An 18397-nucleotide genomic window follows, 5' to 3' on the forward strand; every position below is an offset into this window, starting at 1 on the left:
ATGCACTGCTTCCAGGAAAGAGGCCATGTGCACTGCTGGAGAGAAGGAAAAGCCGATCCAAAGGGCACCAGTGAAGAGCAGACAACAAAAACGGGCAAAAGCGGTCTAAGAGACCAGGTGTCCTTCACGTACTGAGGCTACTGTGAAACAATTTACTCTCAAGATGCTGACAAAACAATGTCCCAGAGAAGATAGAGCAGAAATTTATCTAAGACACTTTAAAGTAATTTGCACTCCCTTATTACCACATACTTGATATCAGACCAAGCAAAGTTAGAAAACATAAAGAAAAACAGCACAATTTAAAGATATGTCATATCTACCCATCAGCGAGAGTGAAAAACTTGACTCTTTGACTCTTCCTAACTAGCACATTTGGTTTCCCTCTCTCCTGCCTTCACTTTCCTTTAAATTGTTAGACAACCAAAGGAGCATCATCATTCATCTGACCAAAGTCAGTGTAGTATCAATTAGAAATAAGTCTTCTTTGCAGTGTATTTACGTGTTTGTGTGTGTGTGTGTTTGTGTCAGTGTGTGTGTGTGTGTGTGTGTGTGTGTGTAGAAGTCAACGGCCAACACAGGGAATCAGTTCTCTCCTTCCACCATGTGGTTTCGGGGATTGAACTCAACCTGTCAGGTATGACAGCAAGTGCCTTTATACAGAGAGCCGTCTTTCTGCACAAAATAGAATCTTAAAACAAAAACAACCTGCTAAACACTTCATTGCTTACAAGTGTCTTATATATTATTCTCATTTTGATACATGACTATGAAAGAAAATGCTAATAAATACATTTTAAATGGCATTGTACTATCACTTATATCACAACAAGGTGCATGAAAAACTGAGCAAATTATGAGATATGGAAACATGCATAGGCTAGCACTAGGGAAAGAAAACTAATCTATTTGGTGGCAATTAGAAAACAACCCAGGCTAGATAGAAATATGCAGAAGAGCACCTGCCAACACTTATATTTACACTGTTGTCTAGAGAGTCTACTTTTATTTACCTAGGTTTAATATTGGCTTCTGTTGACTTGCTGGAGTCTGCAGAAGTAAAAAAGCAGTTCCAATAATGACAAATTTGACAGGAAAATCCTAAAAATATAAAAGAACAAAAAAGTTTATTGAAGAGGATCCAGGAACTGTGGCTTTATATGTATACAAGGAAACTGATTCAGTGAGCAGTTGTGAACACTGTACAGGGTGTCTCACAAAGTCTGCCCTACTGAAGAAATACTGGCAAATAACACACAGTGTAGGTTAAATGTTCAATCAGTGTCTAAAAAAACAAATTAAACAAATATAATTCCAAGAGAAAAACTTTGGTTTTAGGTTCACTCTTTCCTGCTTTGTCTGTTTGGTTGGTTGGTTTTGTTAAAGAAGAAAACTTTCTACTGCAAATCTTCAGAAGAGTGAGTTCCCATGAGTCACCATAACAGCATGAAATGATGGTCTTAGGGATATTATATTAGGAAAAATTAATTAAATTTTATACTTACCTAACATTAGCTATCTATATAACTTTTAAAATAAATCACATGAAGTCTAATTTAATAAACTATGTCATAAAAAAGAAATATTAATGTGAAGGAAGTAGAGATTGTATTATAAAAACAAAGTAGTTCTGTGAAGAGGTAAGAATTGTCAGTTATCAAGCATACTTAACTGAAACGAAAAAATAACCATGTAGGGGCTAGAGAGATGGCTCAGAGGTTAAGAGCACTGCCTGCTCTTCCAAAGGTCCTGAGTTCAGTTCCCAGCAACCACATGGTGGCTCACAACCATCTGTAATGAGATCTGGTGCCCTCTTCTGGCCTGTAGACAGAATACTGAGAATACTGTATATAATAAATAAATCTTTAAAAATAAAAAAGAAAGAAAGAAAGAAAGAAAGAAAGAAAGAAAGAAAGAAATAACCATGTAATATAAAATCATTAACTACAGCAAGGACATGAGTAAAGTGAAGAAGACGCGTACAATAAGTTCTAATCAAGATGACAGAAGATAAGCCGGGCGGTGGTGGTGCACGCCTTTAATTCCAGCACTCGGGAGGCAGCGGCAGGCAGATCGCTGTGAGTTTGAGGCCAGCCTGGTCTACAAGAGCTAGTTCCAGGACAGGAACCAAAATCTACAGAGAAACCCTGTCTCGAAAAATGAAAAAAAAAAAAAAGATGACAGAAGATAAAAACAAGAACGATAAGGTAACTTCAGTCCATCCAGAAATTTTACAGAAGAGCCTACAGAGTTAAATAGTGAGAATGAAGACAGACAAAAAAAAAAAAAAAAGAGGGGAAAATGGGGGAACAGACATGTGACAGAGCCAGAAGGTTTAAAAAAAAAAAAAGATGAGGGTAAAAAATTGTAGCAGATCCAGCAGAAGAGAAACTCTGTAACTCTGTGTGGGACCTTATCAACTCTGGCATAGATCAATAACCCCTTCCATCTCACCTTTACTACCACAAGAATGAAGCTTAACTATAAAAATCTAAATCCCTGCTTCGTGGGCTTGAAAAACAAAACATCAAAAGAAACTAATTCAACTTTGTAAATAAAACATGCCGATTTGTGTCTTTTGTAATTATTTATGTTCAGTGCTTTGAAATATAGTTGAAATCAAGGAAGAAAATAATGCATATTATCAGAGGACAATAATCACTTTTGAATCCAATATATTCACAATGTACATCATCATACCATTTTCTACCATATTTCAGTACGTCTAAATAAAACAGAAAGGTAGCAAAATTATTTACTTTTCAAATTTTGAAATTTCCAAGAGATTCATAGACAAAGCACACACATGCCTTAGCTGAACTATTATGTGATTATTTGGGTCTGGACAGCAGCCGTCTCCTTTCACAAAATGGCACCATGAGACCTAAAAGAGCTTAAGGGGGGAAAAAAACAGGGCTTCTAGACCCACAAAAATGAGAACCAAATGCAGCCTCTTGGCAGCCACAGTGTTTTTCAGATAAGCTCTCTTTGCTGGTGGCAAGCAGAGGCAAGGCTCCTTTAAGAGAAAGCTTCTTGACTCACCATTAGTAGCAAAAACTGTGCAGCCTCTTTGAGAGACAACTTCCTAGTTACTGCTGGCAGAACCATTAGCTCTGGCTTTTTCAGGAGGCCGAGCAATTAAATGGAGTCTGTGAGCAGCATATTGCAAATTGTTTAATGACATATATAGGTGTGCTGCATCCCTAGAGCTGGGGCTCAAAAAGAAATATTGTAACTGTAATTCGTGCTTGATATCTGTTTTGTAATTTTTGTAATATGTAATTTTGCTATGTTAAAGTTAAAACTTCCTTTTTAATTAGACAGAAAAAGGGAGGTGATGTAGAATATCCTTTTGTACATATGTTGCTTTTATTGGTTGATAAATAAAGCTGTTTTGGCCAGTGGTTTAGCAGAGTAAAGTCAGCCAAGAAATCCAAGCAGAGATAAAGAGACAGAGTAGGTGGAGTCAAGGAGATGCCATGTAGCTGCCAAAGGAGAAAGATGCTGGAATCATTACTAGATAGGCCAAAACCATGTGATGATACACAGATTAATAGAAATGGGTTAATTTAAGATGTAAGAGGTAGCTAGGAATATGCCTAAGCTATCAGACAAGCATGTTATAATTAATAAAGTTTCTGTGTGATTATCTGGGTGTGGGCGGCCAGGAAACGAATGAGCCATCTTGATTGACAGTTGAATGCCTCTTTCATACAGCTGTCATTGAAAAGGGGGACGGGGAAGCATGTTAAATTTTAAAAACAAAATTGAAGCTCTTCAATGGCTAGAACTTAAAGATGAGTAATCATAAATGAAAGAGACCTTCTCTGGGATACATGAGACTCAGCCACACAAAATAAAAGACAATGTGAAAAGAGTGATAGATTTGGAATATCAAAAATGTAGTAAAAGTGAATGACACAGAAGTAAAGGAAGTAAATTTTAAGTTGCTTTACAAGTTTTTGTTTGATAGTCACTAGAACATAATAATATGTATTAAGCTCTTGATTTTTTTAATTTTTTATTTGAGCATTTCATATATATATATATATATATGAAATATATATCCCTAATATACATATAGGGATATATATTATATATACAGGATATATATATCCCTAATAAAATAAGACCATATCCATCCCCAATTTATCCCCTCCTCCTTCTGCGGACTACCCTCCTCACAAAATGTCAACTCTCCAGCTTCATGCCCTCTTCTTTCCTCTCTTTTTTAATAAACCCACTAATTTCTCTTAGTGCTGTCCATATGTACATGAGTGTAGGGGCATCCACTGGAACATGGATTAGTTCTCATGCCTCTTCCACTAACTATAACTCCTTCTGTCATAATACAAACATGTTCTGCACAGCATCAACCTGAACATTTTCCCATATGCCACACAACACAACTCTTCACTTTCTGCCCCCAAACTGCAAGGTCTAGAAGTTCAAGCCCCACAGGGGAAAGCTTCAAACTGGCAAGAGGTTCTTGTGGGCATACGGTTACTCACTGCCCTGGATTCTACTTCATAGTCTGAAACATTCCACAAGGCTTCAGGGAAGTCCAGGGAATGAAGCAACTGGTTACTTATAGAAAAAGTCATATTGCCATATTTCTCCCAGCTCCACCTTCCCAGACTGCTTTCTGGGATCACATTTGTAAATGAACTTATACATTTTTTGCTTCTGCAAGAACATGGGCTCCACTTAGCCTTTAGAAAAACTCAGTCTAACATACAGCCTGGCTACAGAAAGCAGGAGGAGTTAATCCCTTCATAACTAGCTACAGGTGTCATAGGATTCTTAACGACAAAAAATATTTGGGATCACACTTTTGGTCCTCAATTCAAACAAAAGATGAAAATGAACATTACCCATGTGGTATGCACTAATAACATATGCTGGCCTAGTGATGCTATTGTTAACAAGATAGCCCCTCTTCTCAAGAATTTTACAAACTTACAAATGGGTGTGTCTTTTAAAAGAAACTGAAAGCAAATGTAACAGAGTTTACCTCCTGCAGAGGACACAAAGGAGAAGGTGATGGTGCTCACACAGTCCCCAAGAACCACAGCTTCGCTTCAGCCCCTGTCCTCTGCAGGGAGCTCCGCCAGCTATGCCCACAGATCATCCTTCCTCGGAATTCTTCAACTGACTCATGCAGCACAGAAAGGTAAAGTGAGTCATCTGGTGACAGTTTCACAGAAACTGCCAGTCCCTAACCTCTGTAAAGCTACCATGTTTAGTCTGCTCTACGCTTGGAGAACTTACCCAGCTTCCCCTAAATTGATATTTTTGCTTAATTTCGTTGATAGAAGTAAAACATTTGGCTTGAAATGAAAGACAAACATCTGAGCTGGAAGGTGAATGGCTCACCTAAGGCCAAACCTAGCAAACCACAGTCTGAGAAACGGGCCTAAAGAGTGTGAGGACCCTTGTCCCACACAAAAGCGGAGAGAACACAGACAAGAGAACGGGTTCACTAATATTTAAACCGAATATCCAGCAGATGAACTCAGCAGAATGATGATGGATGATAGCCCTAAAATACATAAGAAGGCTACTTTATTGTCCTTCAAATCAATATTAATCTAGGCATTAAAGGTTCTCAAATTAATTTTCAACATTTTTTAACCTCAGGAACATGAGCATAAAAGATAAGCAACAAAAAAAAATTTATAACAAACACATATGCACATAGTATATTTGATTTTTTTTTTTTTGATACAGGATCTCACTAGGTTGCTCTGGTTGGTCTGGAGCTCAGTATGTAGACCAGGCTAACCTCCAACTCACAGAGACCCACCTGCCTCTGCCTTTTGAGTGCTGGGTTTAAGACGTGCACCACCATAGGTTTTGTTTTGAGGTATGATCTCATTCTATAGGCTAGAGGGGTCTAGTCCTCACTATCTCAGCCTGGCTCCAAAATTATAGCCATTTTCCTGCCTCAGTCGCCCATGTGGTAGGATTACAGAGTATGAGATCACACTTGGTTCCCATTATCCTGTAAATAAGAGTCTATAAAAATATTTATCTTATTCTATTAGAACTGCTTGTTTACATGTTTACATCCTGAGATCAAAGAAAATGCATAGGTTCTTGAACATACCACTTGTTTAATATTTATATTTCATATGAATAAGCACGAATGAGGCAGACCTTCAGTGATAACATAAGATTATGTAATAATTCATTTTATAATAAATCTCTGCAGAACTACAATCTAATAGTATAAGATCAAATCACCTCAAACATGTAACAAACTACATAAACATAACTACCCAGTTTCTCAAAGATTTTATAAAGTGATAATTAGAACATTGAAGATTTATGTTAGCCTTACCTCCCCAAGAAGTTCAATGCTGCGATCTAAAAGCTGAATGAGAGATGAGCATTCCCCGGTTATCTTTAAACTGACTTCACAGATACATAGCAGTTGAAGGGTGAGTTGGGTAAGCTGACTTTTCCAGAACACAGGATGGCGCAGAAGACTTAGATACAGCTCCTCAATAAACAGCATCGTCTCTGTTGTCTGGGTCAGATCTTTCATCTGTTGAAGGAACTCATACTGATCAAAATTACAGACTAACTTCAAGCTATATAAGAAGTATTCAACAGAATAACTTTCTCTGAATCTATGAAAATTTGAAGGAGATACAGTTATGCGCTGCGAGTGCTCCCCTCTACGGCTCTGCCTCCTCCTTTGGTCTTGAGGGAGGTGCGCGAGTGCTCCCCTCCACGGCTCTGCCTCCTCCTTTGGTCTTGAGGGAGGTGCGTGAGTGCTCCCCTCCACAGCTCTGCCTCCTCCTTTGGTCTTGAGGGAGGTGCGTGAGTGATCCCCTCCACAGCTCTGCCTCCTCCTTTGGTCTTGAGGGAGGTGCGTGAGTGCTCCCCTCCACAGCTCTGCCTCCTCCTTTGGTCTTGAGGGAGGTGCAGTTATGCACTGCCAGTGCTCCCCTCCACAGCTCTGCCTCCTCCCTTGGTCACCATCCACTGTACACCTCTTACTGCCTCTGCTGCTCTTATCTCACACAATTCCACCATCGATTGCTCTGCCACTAAGGGAGGATTCAAACCCAAATTATGTCTACTTTTCTAGCTTCTTTGAAAAAAAAAAAAAGATACCCTAGGCAAATGATATGCAGTGCCTACATGCCAAAGAACATCACCTCGAAGCTGGTTTTCAGCTCTCCTACAAGTTTAACACAAACATCCGGTCGTAGGGCCACTATGTTATCAACACTCACTAAGCTCTTCTTCTACAAGCCTTAGTTGAGCACAGCGGAGAATGTAATAAACGACCATGTTTAAAAGGCAGTGTCATCTTGACAGGCTAACACACTAAACAGGGAGGACTTGGGGGCCCTTGAAAATCCCAGTTCAATTTACACCCTGCTGTTCTGTTCAAAGTTCTGGAGTTAGTATTAAGGGTGTGGTCCTACTCATAGCAACCATGGTAATTCCCAGGGATTATAAACAATGAACCATCTGCTTCAGTCAGGATGCTTGTGTGTGCTAAGTTCATCAAGAGAAGAGCCTGCAGTTCCACCACTGCTTACCATCCATTAGAAAAAGAGGCATCAATACAAGTTATACACAAATGGAGCTCCTAGCAAATCAGAAAGATTCCAAAGGATGATGGGAAAAGAAAGAACACACTCACAGAATAATAATTTAAAAATAAAATATCAACAGTCCAATAACTCTATTATTTTGTTGTCTTTTAATTAATGATGTATTTATTTATTGGGTGTGCAGGTATACAAGCATGCAACATGATGCCCGTGTGGAAGTCACAGGACAACCTGCAGGATTTGGTTCTCTCCTTCAGCTACGTGGATCCCAGAAATCACACTCAGGTCAGCAAGCTTGGTGGCAAATGCTTTTACCTGATGAACCATCTCACTGACCCTATTCTGTTCTTCTGAAAACATAAAGCAAAAAAGTTCAAAGGGTACTTACAAAGAGAAGGACTAAATACAAAAGCCTGGGTATTCATAAGGTGGTTTATTTCCTTGAGTATATTTATTGTGTATACTGGAAATTTTCCGTTAGAAAAATAATCGCAATAGATTAGCTCTAAAAGTTCTCTGATCTACCATTATCAAATTCTTAAGAATAAATTGAAAGTAATGCTCTGTCTCTATGTAAAAATAAATGACATAGCATGGATAATGGTATGATAAAAATAAAAACCAGTTGCGCAAACATAAAATGGAAAAGCAACCAGTTGAGGAGGACGCTAAGCAGATGTCTCAATGACCCCTCTCATCCTAAACTAGCAGGAATGGGGTTTTCTCAAAACATAGCAGTAACTTCAGTGTGCTTCCTTCCTGGTGTCCAGTATGGACTGGGCTACACCCATAACAGTGCATTCACCTCTAAAAAGAGCATTTCTTACAAGCACATCCCGTGCACCTACTGGTATACTAGAGCAAAGGATAGTGAAAATTCCAGAAGCAATTTCATGGGAAGAAGTGGGTTTTGTTGTCAGTTGTTTGTAATGATGACCAAACAGAACAGAGGGAGACAGGCAAGAAAGATAGGAAGAGAGAGAGAAAATCAACAAGACTAAACACAGGTTTAAAGCTTGTGTTTTATTATAGGAAGAAGAGAAGACTAGTGGGCAATTGTTTAATGAAGATCAATAGAAGTACTTGAAAACAGTGTACTTCTCCAGAGTATATTCATTAGCTGGAGTGGTTATTGTGTAAAGACTATAAAAATACTTCCACAAGTGGAGAACTACCTTAGAGAGCCTCTGTAACTCCTGTTCCTCATTCTTGCTCTTAATAAAACAAATGTTACATGACTTTTTTCTCACATGTCTCAGTGACAATAAAAAGACAGGGCCTTCCAAAACCATTCCACAGTGAGCTTCTACAAGCACCTAAGCTTTCCACAAAGAAAGCAAACATTTAGCAAACCGCACAGAACATGGTAATAAAGACATGGTTGGAAAAGTGCCCCAGTTGAAGACCTTCTGCCTATATATGCTTTATTACCCACGCAAAACAAAAGCTTTGGAGAAGCCGCTGGAGAATTCATTTTAATTAACTTTTCTCTGCCTTGATTACAGAAAAGCACATTTATGACTCACAGAGGGAAGATTCGCTCTAGCCACTCCTTGCTAACAGACTTAAAACAGGTCATCTGTGACCCACAGTGATCACTCTGAAATACATCCTCAGATTCTTTCCATCGGCTGAGCAGCATGGCACTCAGATCCCCACTAATGGCCTGACCTTGATCATGGAATGGGACAGCCTGACAAATGAACCACGACACTAAAATCACAGCACACTGGCAACTGTGTGTTTCTAAATCTGCAGTCATAGAGATAGCAACTAAAATCTCTCTCTCCCCTCAACTCCCTTACCACTTTACTGCTAACTCGTTACCTGGATCATCTGTCCGTAAGGAATTAGGTATTAGAAGTGACATCCTAACTCATTTCTTACACTGCGGGTTTCTGAAAAGCAAAAGACATCAATGGAACCTAAAGGGACGGGTGGACACTCAGCAGGCCAAGTTCTGCATTCAGAACAGACCTACATACAGACATGCTTTTTGCTTAATTTTCACAGAGGTGTTTCATTTTGTTCTATTGTTTTCCTCCTACCTCTTAGCATCCAGCATGAAGAAAAGCTTAAAAAATCCCCTTTCCTGATGAGTCTTAAAGGAATCTTCATTGCTACTAATGCCAAAAGAGACAGGATTGATTTATACTTTGGTGAATTTAACACAGTTACTACGGTATGTATTATTAGATCTGAAATTTATTCCTTCGTAGTTTTAAGACAGTGCCAGCATTTCTAGACAGTCTTGTCCAACCACATAGGCTCAAGAACTACCTTGTGTGAATGACAACTTCCTGGCGCAGATAATCCCATTAGGAAGGAAAAGGAATGGTGAAGAGCCTTACCTGCAAGCACGGGACCATGTCACAACACATCTGAACCATGTGCTGCTCTAGTACCGGAGGTTGAACTTCACCACAAAGACCTCTGGGTTGAAGTAAGACTTTGAGCAGGGACAGCCGGAGCTTAGCATATTCTTGTGACTGGGATGGATCACAGTAGAGATACCACAGAAATGGTGCCATTATTTGGATACATGAAACTTCTGACCTGCAAGTCATGCAATGTGTCAGTAAGGTACTGAGTTAAATATGCTAATGTTATCAGAAGAAACAGCTCTTCCCTCAAGGGAATAAAAGACAAGGTTTACTTTGGAGCAAAATCCGAGTGATCATGACCCAGAAACATACATTTAGGTCTCCCAAGTAAAAGTCTCCAAGGTCCAATAGGGAAATATTTTCATAAAGTTTGTATAATAATGAAAACAAGAAAGTTAAAAATCAAGTCATTTTTTAAATACTGTGGTGCAAACATCAGAGAGGCTATTAAGCAAGATGGAGAAATCTCTCCTTTAGGCCTCAGATGCTCTGGTGATGTGCATAGCTTTGGGGACAGTGGAAGCCAGAGGACTGCTATGTTAATAAATTCCAAAAGGTTTTTGTCTGTCACAAGATGTTAGGACCAAAACAGACATGGACAAAGAATGGCTATTCATGGGGCTAAAACTAGTCCAAAATTGTAACCAGACTGTGGCCTCTGTAATTAGACTCCCCACATCACTAAGGCTGTAAACAGGCAATCAGTCTTTCCAGACATAGTTTCTTTCCAGGAATTCTCCTTCACACTATCAAGCACTAAGTGGCACATATCAGCTTGTGGTACACCATAAATACCCTAGCATCAAGTAGCTTTGAAATACCATGACCTAATGGGATCTTGAAGGGAATGACTCAAGAGAAGGAGGCACGAAGCCAGATTCCCAGGACTAAAGGACACTTCTCCTACTTTACAATGGTGGCACCCCTCCAAAACCAGTCTATGGTGAATATCAGAACCATCTAAGAACATTTATTAGAATTACAGATATCAGGATCTATTCCCCAGGGGTATCTCACTGGCATGCATTTGTAAGAAAACTTTGTAGATAAGATATATATATATAAATAAATCCATACAACCATCCGATTATTGTGACAGTTCAAATTTATAGTACTCCATGCTTTTCTTTTCCATAATTTTAATTACTGTCAGTCAAGCACAACCAGAAAATATTTAACGGAAAGTTCCATAAGTAAACAACTGCAAAGTTTAAGTTGTGCATGTGCTGAGTGGCATGAGAAAGTTCCAAACCGTCCACTCTGCTCCTCCAGGATGTGGACCAAACACACCATGCATGATCCTCTAGGCCAGCAGTTCCCTCTGGGGTTGAACAACACTTTCACAGGGGTCACATATCAGCCATCATGTATATGATATATTTACATTATAATTCATAATAGTAGCAAAATTACTGTTATGAAGTAGCAATAAAATAATTTGATGGTGGGGGGTCACACATGAGGAACTATATTAAAGGGTCACAGCATTAAGAAGGTTGAGAACCTTCTTAAGAAGGTTCTAGGCCATCATGAGTCTCTTGGAAGTCATCCTGGTACCGGATCAACTGACATGGCAGTTTCATAACACTGTCTTTGCCCAAGCAACCCTACTTTACTCACCAACAAAGGAGAACAGTGGTTATGGCAGTTTGGAAGTGCCAGAGAGACACCATAAAGAGCTTTCTTTTATGAACATGTGATAGCCCTCAACTTAATTAAGAAAAAATAAATCACATGCTAACGTTACTAAGATCTATGATAAATAATTGCTAACCTTTCACATTTTTTAGTAAGCAGCATCTCTGTATTACACAAACATCACTTTTATCCATCATTTTAGGCATCCACTGGAGGTCTTAATTTTAATATTACACCCACGGATGAGTGGAGCTACTTTATTGTTACCTTGCTAACCTATAGAATATATAAGTAATTCCACTTTACAGTTCGAACTTCTTTGATCCTTACCAGAGCCATAGACAGACAGACAGACAGACAGACAGATAGATAGATATAGTGTGTGTTTGTGTGTGTGTGTGTGTGTGTGTGTGTGATACATAGCTACAGAAACTGAGAGATGAATGAAGCAGTTACCCACAACCTCTTCATAGGAATTTCGAACTCAAAGGAGATTATGGATTTAATATCCATAACTTTAATATCTATTTACATTCATTATATTCCAATAACTGTTAAGCTCAAAAAACCATCATACCAGAATGACCTTCAAGGGTAAAATAAACACCTGACCATAACATTAACCAACTTAAAAGTTTGTCCTATGACAAAATGGTGAACTGAATTGCAACACCTACATGGTTCAGCCTCTGCTGATCTTGCCAGCCACTGTATCGTTACACTTATTTCAGGGGGCCCCACTTATTTCAGGGGGTCACACTGGGTCTCCATCTTGCTGGTCTTTCTACTTCTATCATCCTCCAGTTCTCCACTTTGCAATGACTTCCTGGGGTCCTTTTCCTTCCCTGACAAGTGGTCTGTGGTCAGATCACCATTATACGCTTTCGTGGCAAAACGTGTAGCATTTATATCCCTTGCCAGACTATAATTCAAATGAGGATACAAACCATAGGTTTCTGTTTGCTGCTGTATCACCAAGACTGTATGCACCAGGACTTCACAGAAATGGGCAATTAATTAATGTGGTTATATAAAGTTACAGATATTCAAAATTAGCATAAATCAATCAAATACAACTTTATTCTTTTTCACTTTATTCAGTGTTTTCATTTATTATTTGTAAGAAGTAATTAACTGTGATACAAAGCTGAACTAAGCACTCTTGTTTTAGCATAACTGAAACTGTATTGTTGTGCTTCCTTCATGATAAAATGCTATCTTAAAACTCACCCTAGCTGAATCACTTCTGATTTCCTGCTCTGCATTTCCAGAGTTCCGTGAGGACTCACTACATCCAGTATGAGGAGATACTGACATCTCAGTTTATCTGACTTAAGGATCTAGTTTCAGCAATAATTCCTAACATGGAAAGAACTAGGATGTCTTTACATTTTGACTCCTTCACACGACTGTGAACCACTGCTCCTATTCTTATTACCTTCTAAACAACAAATTGAAGTTACTGCTCCTAATATTCTATCTGATGGTCTACTGAAGAAGTGCAACCAGAATTATCAATTTCATACTGCAAGGGACAAACACACAGTGCAAATTTAGAACTGAAATTACCTTTTGTAGGGACAAGCATGGTAGCACATAGATTTAATCCCAGCACTCAGGAAACAGAGACAAGCAGATTTCTGAGTTCAATGCCAACCTGATCTACACAGTGAAGTTCAGGCTAGCCAAGTTACATAGTACACTATCTCAATGGGAGGGGGGTGTTAAAACAAATATAAAACAATTTAAAACTTCTATGTGGCTCAAAGAAATTTCACTAAGTAAATTCACTTTAAAATTTATCTGGGTTTTTACTTCTGACAGAGTTGAAGAAAGACTCATCTAGAAACTATTAATAAATCTATGAAAAAAACATTTAAGGTGAAGGTAACAATTTGAGCCACCTTCTTGTAGCTGATTACAAGGTACTGCAGTCTGAAGGTTTCTATGGTAAGAAAATCTTCAACCCATTCATGGATTTTGTTCACAAAAATTTGAGATATATGGGGGCTGGAGAGATGGCTCAGTGGTTAAGAGCATTGCCTGCTCTTCCAAAGGTCCTGAGTTCAATTCCCAGCAACCACATGGTGGTTCACAACCATCTGTGATGAGATCTGGTGCCCTCTTCTGGCCTGCGGGCATATATGTGTATACGAAAAATTGAAATATATAGGGCACCTACAAATGTTCTGGCCATTATGAAAAAGGGCAATAGAACTAGATCACTATCCTCCAAAAGATTTTAAAGCTCACAGCAGAGAATAAGACTGAAAGTAAGTTTAATGACGTTACTGATCACACTGCAAGTTGTGGCGGGAACACAAAAGGGAGACAGCTCATCATTTGCAATAATCAAAGATGAAGAACAAGATGCAAAGGAGTACTGACAATAGAGAGCTTAGTCAGGGAATTGGATAAAATTCAACAAAGGCAGATTTAATAACAGCTATTCTCCACTGGACAATTCAACAACCAATCCGCCTGGCAGATCGTGTTCCCTTACTGCCAAAGGAAAAGAGCACGCATGGCCGCCTCTAGAGTCACAGCAGCTAAAACAAGAACAACACATAGCGCCGGCTCTAAACTTAGCACACGCCATTCTGTGTCCTTCGTTTATTTCATTTCATGTTACCTTTCAGGGCATTGCTGGAAGAAGGCAGTCAGCTGCTGCAGGAGCAGTGGCCAGCAATCAGGCCTGTGTTCAAGCACGGTGATCAAAGGCTGCGGATGAGTTCTGAGAAAACACAGGAAATCACGTTATTAACTGTCTTTTCAGGAGCAGAAATTCTATTCAAATACAGCAGAAAAAGAAAAAAGAAAGCAAACAATGCCAGCTACAGACATTTTCCAGGACCTCTAATCCACAGAGCTAAGGAAGTGGTTCATGACCACTGACTTGTCCCCGTTTGATCTAATTCTTCTGCTGAAAAGAAGATGGATCCAGAATCTCAGAGGTCTAAATTAAGAATGGATCCTACAACACAACTGTCTGTAACTTCAGTTCCAGGGGACCTGGCACCCAAACATGGACAAACATGTAAGTAAAACACCAATGCACATGAAATAAAAGAATTTTAAAAAGGAAAAAGAAATCAATTCCTTACTCTTTAGCCCTCCAAGAGCTAGCACATCTCCTTACACTCTGACTCTTATTCTCCTTCCCATCTCTCTCCCACCCCCACAAGAGAACTACTGCAGATCAAGGTCTCCTTCAAAATGTATTCAAATTAAATCAGGTCAACAGAAATAAAAGGCAGTCATTTTAAAATAGGAGAAATGACACACATGCAAACAGCTATGATTTTGACACAGTTGCGTTCCAGCCAGACTGCAAGGAACCATTCACCCTGCCGCAGGACATGGAGAGCATGCTTCACCCGCTATTGGATTTGGCCCATTCCACTTAGCATCGCAGACTTAATCTTTAAAAACTAGATTAAGTAGAATATACTAGAATAAAGGTCCAAATTAATTACTAATTTAGACCTCTAGATAATTAACTTGTCCAGACAACTGATTATGTCCACTCTAAATGACAATATTGTAAAAAATAATGTACAATATTGATTATGAGAGGCTGATAATCTTGAAAGAAGTGACACAAATAATGAAAACATTGGCTCTTGTTGTTGATTAATATTTGATTTCTAATATTAAACTATTTCAAATGAACACAAATAACCCAAAATCAATTATAATTGCCAAATTTTGTTTTTATGCTTTAAGCCTAATGAAGCAAAGATCTAAATTCTCCCTCATGAATCATCAAATTGATATGTGAACGCACATAAAAATAATACAGAAAGCCTTGCACCCAAGTAATAGAATGTATATATTTCTTAATTCAACAAAGTGCACAGCTATCGTGATTAGAGTGGCTTATTCTTAGCACTGCTGGCATGTTGGACAGTCTTCACTGGTATGCTGTCCTGTGCCCCTCAGCCTGCTCAGCAGCAACCTAGCCTCCCCCCGTCCCCCACCAAATGTTCTTGTACTAACAATCAAAAGTGCCTTCAGACTGTGTGATGTCCCTGTTGGGGTAAAACTGTCTCTGGTTCAGAACCACTGGTGGAAGCCCACTGCTTAAACTGGAATGGGAAGCACAAAGCTGAACAGAAAGTGGCACCAGGCTCCGTCTTACCCAGAACTAAAAGGAATCAATCATGAACAAAGCCAAAGTTTACATTTCTTATGGAAATGTACTTAACAAAACTCAGCATTGGATGCACAAGAGAAATTAAAAGGTTTAAAATGTAAAAAAAAAAAAGGAAAATTATTCCTTTAAAAAATAAGCCTCACTCTAAAATAAAAATCATTAGAGAATATAGACACTAATTTGAGTATGACAGAAAATGAAGTTATTATCCTATCAAAAATATTATAATTAGAGGATGTAAAATGTCATAAGGCTGAGTACAGTTCCTTCTTGATGTATTCAAGATTTGATTATTAAATTTACGGATTATTCAAGATTTTTCTTTCTTCCTTTCACTTCCATTTGTTAGCCATTTAGCTTCTTTAAAATGTATCCAAATAAGAATGTTCAAGTCATTTGAAAAGACACACAATTTAAACTCTGAAATTTTAGGTTGGAAGTACTATTGAGAGAGGGGGAATGAGAGAGAGAGGAGTGTGCCTCAAGATTCAATCATTTATCTACACCTCCCTACTAGTTATTGGTCAATGAGGCCCCAATGGCCCCCAAAAGAAAAGGACACAGCTATTGATATAGCTCACCAGAATAAGATGGTAAAACCCTATTGCTGAAGACATAACCCACGCTCCTTGCAGGACCTAGTGGGATCAAGCTGAAATTGATGGGAAAACTACCTCCCTGATAGCTAGTTCTAATAGTGCCAGCAGGGGTATGCAAACTGCTGGATTAGAAGAAATGACAATGCTATGATCCAACAGAGAACTTTTCATGCTACAATATAGACCTGTGATGGGGGAGAGTCTTCTGGCTTGTGTTAATTTCATTGGTTAAATAAAGAGACTGCCTTGGCCCTTTAATAGGACATAAAATTAGGTAGGCGGAGTAAACAGAACAGAATGCTGGGAGAAAGAAGCTGAGTCAAGGAGTCGCCATGGTTCTCCCACTCCAGACAGACGCAGGTTAAGATCTTCCCTAGTAAGCCACCTCATGGGCTACACAGATTATTAGAAATGGGTTAAGAGGCTGGAACTAATGGGCCAAGCAGTGTTTAAAAGAATATAGTTTCCGTGTAATTATTTCGGGTGTAAAGCTAGCCAGGTGGCGGGACGCAGCCCGCTCCTATTACAACAGACCTGCCAGGCAAAATATGCCCAAAAGGTTTTGGGGGATAACCAATTGCTACTGGGTTATATTTGAGGCTTATTCCACAGAAGAGAATTTATGCCTAGCACTATAAATCTGATCAAAGGCACATGGTTCAGAGAGTCAAAGATCATAAGCAAGAACCTATTACTATTAGCTTTCTAAGCCCAACAAGTTGCCGAACTACCTTCTAAATATCCATGTTTGTACATACAGTTTAGTGCTGTCCTCAACATTGGACAAGGGAGTTTCTCTCTGTGGTGGTCAGCAGTTAATAGAGACTCAACTGGTCAAGGTAACTACCATTTAAAGAAGTAACTGCCGGGTGCTCAGCTCTAAATTAGACATCTAGATCAACCTGACCCATGAAGGGGGAACAGAAGGAATTTAAGAGCTGGAAGATAAAGAGGAATGTTGTGAAATGTCTTCTGCCAGAACATGGTCCCTGCTTCATGAATCCACTACATCTATGGTTGTCTGCACAAGATGAAGAAGATCAACACTAATTGGACTCAGTGAGTTCTGAGGTTTAGGAAGGAAGGGAGGGAGGGAAGAAAGGGAGGGAGGGAAGAAAGGGAGGGAAAAGGAAGTGGGAATAGTGATGGCTTAGGGTGGCAGAGAGGAGTAGGAAGGATTACAGATGGGTATGATCAAAACACACTGTTTGGATGTAGGAAATAAAAAAAATAAAAGGTTTACAAAGAGAGGGAGAGAGAGCACATGCACTGAGCACAGGTATCTGTCTACCTTCTGACTATGGCAGCCTCACGTTGTTTCCTGCTATCATGAGATCTCTATCATCATGAGCTGGAACTGGAACTCTGAACCAAAATAAACCCTCTTTCCTTAAAATAAATGATTCATTAATTCGATCATCTTGTCATTAGGTCATCATCACTGTCATCACTGTCGTGGTTTTTCTATAAGTCATAATCACACAGCAGCACCTTTGGACTCTTTTTCTATTACCTAGCCATATCCCTAACTCAAATAAAACTAAAACTGGAGAGGATGTAGCCATGGGAACAGAGAGCACAGAATTATCAATTCTAAATATATATATATATATATATATATATATATATATATATATATATATATTGAGACAGAGTCTCATGTGGCCAAGACTGGATTCCAACTCATTACATAGCCTGCCTCTTCTTCCCTAGTGCTGGGATCACAGACATCCACCACCATGCCCAGTTTATGCAGATCAAACCCAGGGCCTGTACTTACTAAGCAAGAACTCTAACAATTGAGCTACATGTCCACCTCCAAATTTACATTCTCCAGCAAAGCATGGAATCCCAGGTAAGAGAATTAACCTCTCTTGACCAAAGTTTCCTCATCTGTAAAATGAGCTCAGGCAAGACAGCAAACAGAGCTGGGGCTGCATAACCCATATGAACACTGAATCCTAAGCAGAGGATGCACAGGAGTATATGTGCTGTGGAACAATTTTGTACACTGTAAATATGTGTTACTCTCATTGTTAATAAAGA

The 18397-nt window shown here is 39.1% G+C and overlaps 1 protein-coding gene across 1 annotated transcript in view; it reads right to left on the reverse strand.

The window, feature by feature from the left end:
- Focad (focadhesin) overlaps nt 1-18397 on the reverse strand; it is a 286838-nt gene that overhangs the window by 199167 nt on the left and 69274 nt on the right. Inside the window, exons 6-9 of the mRNA XM_041651620.1 lie at nt 14229-14330; nt 9926-10130; nt 6344-6550; nt 1014-1101 (exon numbers count right to left, since the gene is read on the reverse strand). Of these exons, the coding sequence (XP_041507554.1) occupies nt 1014-1101; nt 6344-6550; nt 9926-10130; nt 14229-14330 (602 nt within the window). The remainder of the gene's footprint in view (nt 1-1013; nt 1102-6343; nt 6551-9925; nt 10131-14228; nt 14331-18397) is intronic.

This window comes from Microtus oregoni, unplaced genomic scaffold (genome assembly GCF_018167655.1).
Source record: "Microtus oregoni isolate MIOR12 unplaced genomic scaffold, Mior012 000005F_ref0000423, whole genome shotgun sequence".
NCBI classification, from domain to species: Eukaryota; Metazoa; Chordata; class Mammalia; order Rodentia; family Cricetidae; genus Microtus; species Microtus oregoni.